Genomic DNA, 8,622 nt, shown 5'->3' on the forward strand with positions numbered 1-8,622 from the left:
TGTGTCTTGTGGAGACGCTCGCGGCGTAGCGGCAGGCGAACATCCCGCAGGCGCTGCCGTTCATCTGCTGCGGGATCTCCTGCGGGAAACGGGACTCAGCATTCCCAAATTCCCACAGCGCCCCAACTGCCAGGCCCCCAGGGCTGGGAGAATCCCCACAATCCCCGAAATTCCAGCGGAATCTGGGGAAAACTCAGCCAAATTTATCCCATTTCTCCCCACCCCCCCCTCACCCAAGGAATTCCCGCTTTTTTTCGGATTCCCAGCCTCCAGGAATAACCCCGATTATGGGACAGCATTCCCAAATTCCCAACATTCCCAAGTTCTCGCAGCTCCCAAACCCCCAGGGCCAGGGCAATCCCAAAAATCCCTGAAATTCCAGTGAAATCTGAGGGAAATTCCAGTGGAATCTCCTGCTGGAAAAACTGGAAAGGTCCCAGAATTCCAGGATTTTTTGTGTTCCAACCTTCCCCAAATCCCACCTAAACCCTTCCTTCCCCTTGATCCCATCCCTGTGGAAAATACCCTCTCCCAAGATTTGGGATTTGCTGCCTCCTTTTCTCCCCAGGAATCCCTGAAGAAAAAAGGGCCCGGAAAGGGTGGGGAATCCAAGGAAATCCCACGTTTTTTTGGGAATTTTGGGGTGTCCAAACCTGGCTCTTCTTGCTTAGCAGGGCCCATCCATTGGTGTCGAATTCCTTCCTTTTCTTATCCAAACTTTCCTGTTTCAGGTACTGCCTGCGGGAAAGGGAGCAGGAAAAGCTGGAATTCATGGAAAACCGGGAATTCTGAGGTTTTTTCTCTGTCTGGCCCATTCCCAAAGATTCCGGGTTGGGATTTACAGATTAATCCCCAAAGAATCTAAAATTGTATCAGGAGAGGCCAAATCTCATGGAAAAAAAAAAAAGGGAGAGAATTCCTGGGATTTGTGGGCCAGAATTCCAGGGAAGAGCAGGAATTTTCCAGGTCCTGGAAGGGGAGAATGAGCCTGAAAAAGGGAGCAAAAATGGCCCTAAAAGGGGCCAAAAATGACCCCAACGGGAGCCGAAGATGGGCCCAGTGGTTCCTTCCAAGGCCAGGGAAGCAGGACTGGGATTTTCTCCGGGAACAGCCCCGAGGGGAGGATTCCACTCACAGCAGGATCCTGCAGGCCTCGCTGTTGATCCCCCCCATGGAATCGTAGTAGGTGATGGTTTTTTTCCTGAAGTCCACCACCTGCACAGAGAAAAACTCCTGACAAAGGGCAAAACAATTTCCAGAATTCTCCCTGCCAGCAAAAAAAAATTCAGATTATTTCCCACCAGAGGATTTCCCCCCCAAAATCCCCGTTTCCTGCTGTGTTTTTTACCCCCTGAATGTCTCAATCAGCCTCCAATATTATTTTTCTGTTATTTATAGTTATTATTATTCATTAAGTACTATTTTTTTTACAAAGTTTTGCCCACCTCTGAAGGCCCCAAACCTGGATGGTTTTTGGTGTTTTCCTTCCCCATTCCCACCCCATTTCTGGTGGGAATGAACTCTTTTCCATGGAACTCACTAATAATTTCAGCAGCAATTCATAAAGCGAGGAGGTTTTTGCTAAAGGAGCTGAAAATCCCTGCAGGATCCCAGGAGCCAGGGGGAGGGGAGGGGACAAAGGAGGGGGGAAAAGTGAAATATCTGTGGCCTAAATCTCTTTTTAAAAAGATCCTGTGGCAGCAGGAGTTGGTGGGAACGGGGAAATCAGATCTTCCCAAGGGAATCAATTCCCTAAAATGACCTTCAAGCTGAATTTAAGGTCTAAAAGCCCCACACAAAACTGCTCCCACCTTTGTGTTTCACTTTAGGGCTTTCATTTGAACCACAAGTTCAAATTTTTCCCCTCAGCATCCCTCAAAACCAAGAAATTTTGGGCCTCAAATCCCGAAGCGAGGATTTTCAGGGATAATCCAAGCACTCACGGCCAGGCACCAGTGCACTCCCAGGTGGATGGGCACCAGGAGAAGATCCACGGAGAAGATATCCACTTTTTTTGTCCATCTTTTCACAGCCTGGTACCCTGCAGTCTTTAATTTGGTGAAGAAAAAGGTGTTGAAGGCGTGGACTGCAGGCAAATCCTTCTCCTTGCTCCTCTCCATCAGCAAATTCATGTAGAAATTGATGATCTAGGACAAAAAAAGGGAAAAACAGCCAGGATTTTAAATTTTTTCTAGATATTTTTGAATTTTTTTTATGGGAAGTTGGGATGTGTGGCCCTGTGTAAAATTAGGGAACAAACCCCCCAAAAAAGGGGGATTTGCAGTAAAACCTTCAAAAATTCCAGCTCTAAGGCATTAAAACCTTCCAGAAATCCAAGGATTTTTAGGAATCTGCCTTTGTTTAAGTCTGCATTTAAGATTCACTTGTTGTTTTCCCTGCTCACATCAATCCCATCCTCCCACCAGCATTCATTCCCCACAGAAATATCAATTCTTTTCATTTTTCAGAACTTTCCCCTCTGAAATGGAGTTTTTGCTCTGGGGTGGGAATCCCAACCCACAAATCCACTCCCAGCACCAAACCCATCCATTTTCCTGCTCCAAGCTGCCGGAAATGGGTGGCAAATGGGAATTTTGGGGGTTTTTACCTCATCGTTGAGCCAGTTGAGGTTGTTGAGGGTCTGGATGTCCTTCCTGGTGATGGTGAGCCGGAAAGCCTCGCTCAGCACCTCGTCCTGGTTCCCTCCTCGGAAAAGGCTCTTGATTTCCTTCTCCATTTCCTGCCCGAAGGGGAAGGAAAATTCCTGCTTTTCCTGACCCCAAATCCCCAAGGGTTTAACCCCCAAATTCATCCTTTCCTCCTTGAAAATCAACTCCCTACAAAAGGATAGGACAGGTTGATCCTTTGCCCCTTGAAGGATAAATTCCCGACAAAAATTGAATGGGAAGAGGGAGCGGGGCTCGATTTCCTTCTCCACTTCCTGCAGGAAGGGCAAAGAAAATTCCTGCTCTTCCTCATCCCCAAATCCCCAAGGATGTAACCCCCAAACCCCTCAGGATGTAACCCCCAAACCCCTCAGGATGTAACCCCCAAACCCCTCAGGATGTAACCCCCAAACCCCTCAGGATGTAACCCCCAAACCCCTCAGGATGTAACCCCCAAACCCCTCAGGATGTAACCCCCAAACCCCTCAGGATGTAACCCCCAAACCCCTCAGGATGTAACCCCCAAACCCCTCAGGATGTAACCCCCAAACCCCTCAGGATGTAACCCCCAAACCCCTCAGGATGTAACCCCCAAACCCCTCAGGATGTAACCCCCAAACCCCTCAGGATGTAACCCCCAAACCCCTCAGGATGTAACCCCCAAACCCCTCAGGATGTAACCCCCAAACCCCTCAGGATGTAACCCCCAAACCCCTCAGGATGTAACCCCCAAACCCCTCAGGATGTAACCCCCAAACCCCTCAGGATGTAACCCCCAAACCCCTCAGGATGTAACCCCCAAACCCCTCAGGATGTAACCCCCAAACCCCTCAGGATGTAACCCCCAAACCCCTCAGGATGTAACCCCCAAACCCCTCAGGATGTAACCCCCAAACCCCTCAGGATGTAACCCCCAAACCCCTCAGGATGTAACCCCCAAACCCCTCAGGATGTAACCCCCAAACCCCTCAGGATGTAACCCCCAAACCCCTCAGGATGTAACCCCCAAACCCCTCAGGATGTAACCCCCAAACCCCTCAGGATGTAACCCCCAAACCCCTCAGGATGTAACCCCCAAACCCCTCAGGATGTAACCCCCAAACCCCTCAGGATGTAACCCCCAAACCCCTCAGGATGTAACCCCCAAACCCCTCAGGATGTAACCCCCAAACCCCTCAGGATGTAACCCCCAAACCCCTCAGGATGTAACCCCCAAACCCCTCAGGATGTAACCCCCAAACCCCTCAGGATGTAACCCCCAAACCCCTCAGGATGTAACCCCCAAACCCCTCAGGATGTAACCCCCAAACCCCTCAGGATGTAACCCCCAAACCCCTCAGGATGTAACCCCCAAACCCCTCAGGATGTAACCCCCAAACCCCTCAGGATGTAACCCCCAAACCCCTCAGGATGTAACCCCCAAACCCCTCAGGATGTAACCCCCAAACCCCTCAGGATGTAACCCCCAAACCCCTCAGGATGTAACCCCCAAACCCCTCAGGATGTAACCCCCAAACCCCTCAGGATGTAACCCCCAAACCCCTCAGGATGTAACCCCAAATCCCCAAGGATGTAACCCCCAATTCCCTTTTTGCCCCTTGCACCATGAATTCCCTACAAGAACCCAGTGGGAAGAGGGAGCACAGCCCTGCTCCCGTGCCCCAATCCCAGGAATTCCCGGAACGCTCCGGTTTCTCAGGATCCTGGCCCCACCTCGGTGATCTCCGGGAATTCCTCGTCGCCCTCGGGCTCCCGGCCGCGCTCGGGCCCCTGCGGCGCCGCCGTCACCGGGATCTCCTTCTCCAGGGGCACCCGCAGCTGCAGCTCCACCAGCTCCTGCCCCGAGCGCTGCCGCTCCTGGAGGCGCTGGGGGACGGCACATTTGGGATTGGGGATTTGGGATCAGAGCCCAGCCATCCTCCTCACGGGCTCATCTCGGATCGGGGAAAAGAAGCATTTAGGAGCAATAGGGGTTTTCGGGGTTCTGGCAGGTTTTGAGACTTGAGCAGGTCTTTGGGGATTTTCTGGGGTTTGGGCAGGGATTTGGGGATTTGGGGAGATGTTTGCAGGGATTTGGGAAGAGCTTCTGGAGAGTTTCTGGGGGTTTGGGATTTGTACAGGGATTTGGGGATTCTTTGGGACTCGGGGATTGTTTTGGGACGTTCTCGACTCACAGGTGGAAGGGGAGCAGGGGGGAGGGTTTGGAGCTGGAGAATCTCTTCCCGGTCACCATCTCCAGGATCAGCTAATTAATCCTTCCAGAGCCACGTGACCCTGTCCCCAAGGGCCACATCCCCCTTTTTTCCCCATTTCCATGGATTCTGAGCCCTTTTCCAAGCCCTCACCACCCTCCCGGTGCCAAGATTTTCCATCATTTCCAATCTGGAACACTTCCTCCTTTTCCTGGTTGCTTCTCCCAAGAAATTTCCATGGAATTCTCACCTGGCTCTGGAGCTGCAGGGCCAGAGCTTTCTGCTCCTCGATTTGCCTCCACCTCTCCCTGGCTCGGGAATCGTAGACGCTGGTCCTGGGAAAAGCCAGAATTTTTATGGGAAAAAATCGATTAAAAAAAAATAAAGATTTTCATTTTTCCACCCCCAAAATTCCCAGGAAAAGGCAGCAGGGAATATTGACTCACAGCTCTTTGATCCATAGCTCAGCCTGGAAAAAGGGGAGGCTGGAAAAAGGGGAGAAGGGAGGGTTGGAAGCGACCAAAAATCCCGGAATTTCCCCAGAATTCCCTCATGTCCCAAATTCTCACCCCATCCCTCTCCATTGTCACCTCCCCAAAAATCTGCAAAATCCCCAAATTCCCACCAAAATCCCCCCATTTCCTGCCCCTCACCTCGGGGCTGGAGTCCTGGAATCCTTGACCTTGAGCAAAATGACGGAATCCGACCCTAAAAGTGGGAAAAATTCCTGGAATTTTGTTCCCCTCGATTCCCACCCCAAATCCTGCCCGATCCCGAATAAAAACCTTGGATTGGCTGTGAAATTTAAATCCCCTTCCCAAAGGTTTGGGTTATTTGGGATTTGGTTTTTTTCTCTTTGGGATTTGGGGGATCTTTGGGGGGTTTTATTTGGGATTTTGGGAATTTTGGGGGTTTTTGGGGACTTTCTGGGATTTTTCTGGTGCTGTGGGAATTTTTACCTTCAGTGTGTGCACTGGATGCCGCCTGCTCCTCCTGCTGCTCTTGGACTGTGGAATTTTGGGGCTGGAACCCCCCGGGATACCCTGGAGAAGGGCCCAGGGGGGGATTTTGGGAATTCCGGGGTGGCTCTGGGGGACGTGGGAGTGGACCTGAAATTTTGGGAATTTCCAGCGCCTCGGGATCATCCCTGGGAGCCTCCTGGGGCAAGGAGGGGCCGGAACGGGGACAGCGGGAGCTGCAAAACAAAAACCCAGTCAGGGAAATTCCTGAGGAAAAAAATGGGAGATTTGGGATTCGGGGAGAGGTTTTGGGGGACTGGGAAGGGTTTTTGGGATTAGGGAGGAGTTTTTGGGATTTGGGCAGGGGGTTTTAGGAGGTTTTAGGATTTGGGAAGGGTTTTTCGGGGTTCTGGCAGGTTTTGAGACTTGAGCAGGTCTTTGGGGATTTTCTGGGGTTTGGGCAGGGATTTGGGGATTTGGGGAGATGTTTGCAGGGATTTGGGAAGAGCTTCTGGAGAGTTTCTGGGGGTTTGGGCAGGGATTTGGGGATTTGGGGATTCTTTGGGACTCGGGGATTGTTTTGGGACGTTCTGGACTCACAGGTGGAAGGGGAGCAGGGGGGAGGGGTTGGAGCTGGGGAATCTCTTGCCGGTCACCATCTGCAGCAGCTGCCGGTAAATCTCCCGCTCCTCTTCCCGCACCGTCTGCGGGGAAAAACCACGGAAAAAACTCCACTCAAAACCTTGGAATTTGCTGATCCCGAGGGATTTCCCCCAAATTCAGGGATCTGGTGGGACCCCACGAAGGCAACGCTGAGAAAAATCGCAAAAAAATCGGGATTTAGGGGTGGGAAAGGCCCGGAATTCTGAGTTTAACCCCACCCGAGCACCCAGAGCCGCCTCAATCTCTCCTGTTCCCAAAAAATTAGGATTTAGGCCTGTAGAAACCCAGGAATTTTCAGTTTAACCCCACCAAGATCCCAAATATTTGGGATCTAAGGGTGAAAATCGGGATTTAGGGCTGGAAAATGCCAGGAATTTCCCGTTTAACCCCAGCAGCGCCCCCAGCTCCGCCTCCCCCCGCCCCCATCCCACAAATCCCTGGGATTTCCCCGGATTTTCCCGGATTCTCCCCATTCTCAGCCCTGTCACCTCCTCGGCTGCGCTCAGGAAGCGCCGCGGGGCCTTCTTGGGGCTGCGGCGGCTCCAGGAGGGGCTCGGGGCCGGCTTGAGGGGAAAAGAGGCTCCATGGAGGGCGGATTTTCCCACAAAAGTGCCGGAATTCCCGCTGAAAGGAGGGAGAAACACCTCAGATTTGTTGTAAATCTTGAAAATCGGCTTCAAATCCCAAATGAAATCACAAAAAACTGCAAAAGGAGAGATGGAATGCCCAAAATTCCAACTAAAACCCCCCAAAGCTCCCAAATAAATCCCCCAAAAAAGAAAAATAATCCCCAAGAATCCCAGCCCCCCCGCGAAAAATATCCAAAATCCTCCCCAAAGAAACCAAAATCCCAAATAAAACCCAAAAAACCCACCAAACTCTCCAAAAAATCCCAAAGTAAACCCCCCCAAAAATCCCCAAATCCCAAAGAAAACCCCAAAATCCCAAATACCCCCCCCCAAACCCCCCAAAATATAAAATAAAACATGGAAATTCGGGATCTGCCACACGCACCTGGAAGTTTTCCGGGTTTCCAGGAAGGAGGCTCGGCTCCCCCGGGGCTTGGAGCTCCTCCACTGCCCGTTGGCTCCCGGGAATCTCTCGCCAGGAGTTTCTGAGGGGAAAACCACCGGGAATTCCCAAAAAACCCCAGATTTCCCCTCTCCAGGGGTTGTTTTTAGGGAAAACAGCCCCAAATCCCAAATTCCAAAGGGAAAACTCACCTGGGGCATAGCTGAGAGAGCAGGAGGAGTTCCCAGCTGGGCAGGAGAAGCTGCTGAGTTTGGGGGGGAGAAACTGGGGAAAAAAGATGGGAAAAATTCTCATTTTTTGGTTGGAAGTGGGAAAATGTCACGGAGGAATCCAGGAAAATTACTGGGAAAAGGGGAGGGTGCTCCCAGGGTTGGGTTGGGAATGGTGGCAGGAATTCACAATTCCTAAAGTTCACACTTCCCAAAATTCACAATTCCTAAAATTAATAATTCCCCAAATTCCCAGCTCCCTAAAACTCACCGTTCCCGAAGTTCATCATTTCTAAAATTCACAATTCCCAAAATTCACGATTCCCAAAGTTTACAGCTCCCAAAGGTCACAATTCCTGAAACTCCTAACTCCCAAATCCGCAATTCCTGAAGTTCACAACTCCCAGAACTCACAACTCCCAAATTTTACGGAAGGAATTAATGGAGCAGGAAGAACCCAAAAACTGTTGGGCAAATCCTGAATTTCCCAGCTCTGCCGGCAGCTCCGGGCCCGGGCTGGATCCCCCACTTGGGCTCCCCATTCCCGGCAAATTCCACGCACAATTCCCACGCCAGAAACCGGGAAAGCTCAAAAACGGGTTTAGGATTTGACTTTTGGGGTCTTCAGGCTGAGTTTTCCCAGAGAAACCGCGGCTGCGAGTGTCCGAGGAGCGCCCTGGGGCGGGCAATCGTCCCAGACACTCCGAAAATATTCTCGCCCAAAAACTCCTTCTGCAATTCCGTGAGGAAAGGAGCCGGGCCAGCTCCAGCCCCGCTGGAAAAGGGAGCAGGGAGCCCCCGGAGCCCCCAGAACCGCTCCGCACCTTGCTCGGGAAGGCCGGGCCGGGCCGGGCCCGCACCGCCTCCCGGGCCTCCATCCTCATCGGGGGGCTCGCCCCCC

General features: G+C 51.8%; 1 protein-coding gene across 1 annotated transcript in view; it reads right to left on the bottom strand.

Annotated features, from left to right (window-relative positions):
* The window catches only part of LOC103620431 (sentrin-specific protease 1), a 10,392-nt gene extending 1,776 nt beyond the window's left edge, over positions 1–8,616 (bottom strand). The window contains exons 1-15 of the mRNA XM_017741206.1: positions 8,546–8,616; positions 7,704–7,776; positions 7,495–7,594; positions 6,969–7,104; positions 6,418–6,521; positions 5,818–6,053; positions 5,512–5,566; positions 5,305–5,343; positions 5,109–5,193; positions 4,380–4,532; positions 2,609–2,740; positions 1,944–2,147; positions 1,136–1,215; positions 654–738; positions 1–79 (exon numbers count right to left, since the gene is read on the bottom strand). Of these exons, the coding sequence (XP_017596695.1) occupies positions 1–79; positions 654–738; positions 1,136–1,215; positions 1,944–2,147; positions 2,609–2,740; positions 4,380–4,532; positions 5,109–5,193; positions 5,305–5,343; positions 5,512–5,566; positions 5,818–6,053; positions 6,418–6,521; positions 6,969–7,104; positions 7,495–7,594; positions 7,704–7,776; positions 8,546–8,605 (1,621 nt within the window). The 5' untranslated portion in view covers positions 8,606–8,616. The remainder of the gene's footprint in view (positions 80–653; positions 739–1,135; positions 1,216–1,943; positions 2,148–2,608; positions 2,741–4,379; positions 4,533–5,108; positions 5,194–5,304; positions 5,344–5,511; positions 5,567–5,817; positions 6,054–6,417; positions 6,522–6,968; positions 7,105–7,494; positions 7,595–7,703; positions 7,777–8,545) is intronic.
* Positions 8,617–8,622: the final 6 nt, after the last annotated feature.

The sequence above is a fragment of the Corvus brachyrhynchos genome, unplaced genomic scaffold, assembly GCF_000691975.1.
Source record: "Corvus brachyrhynchos isolate BGI_N302 unplaced genomic scaffold, ASM69197v1 scaffold318, whole genome shotgun sequence".
Lineage (NCBI taxonomy): Eukaryota > Metazoa > Chordata > Aves > Passeriformes > Corvidae > Corvus > Corvus brachyrhynchos.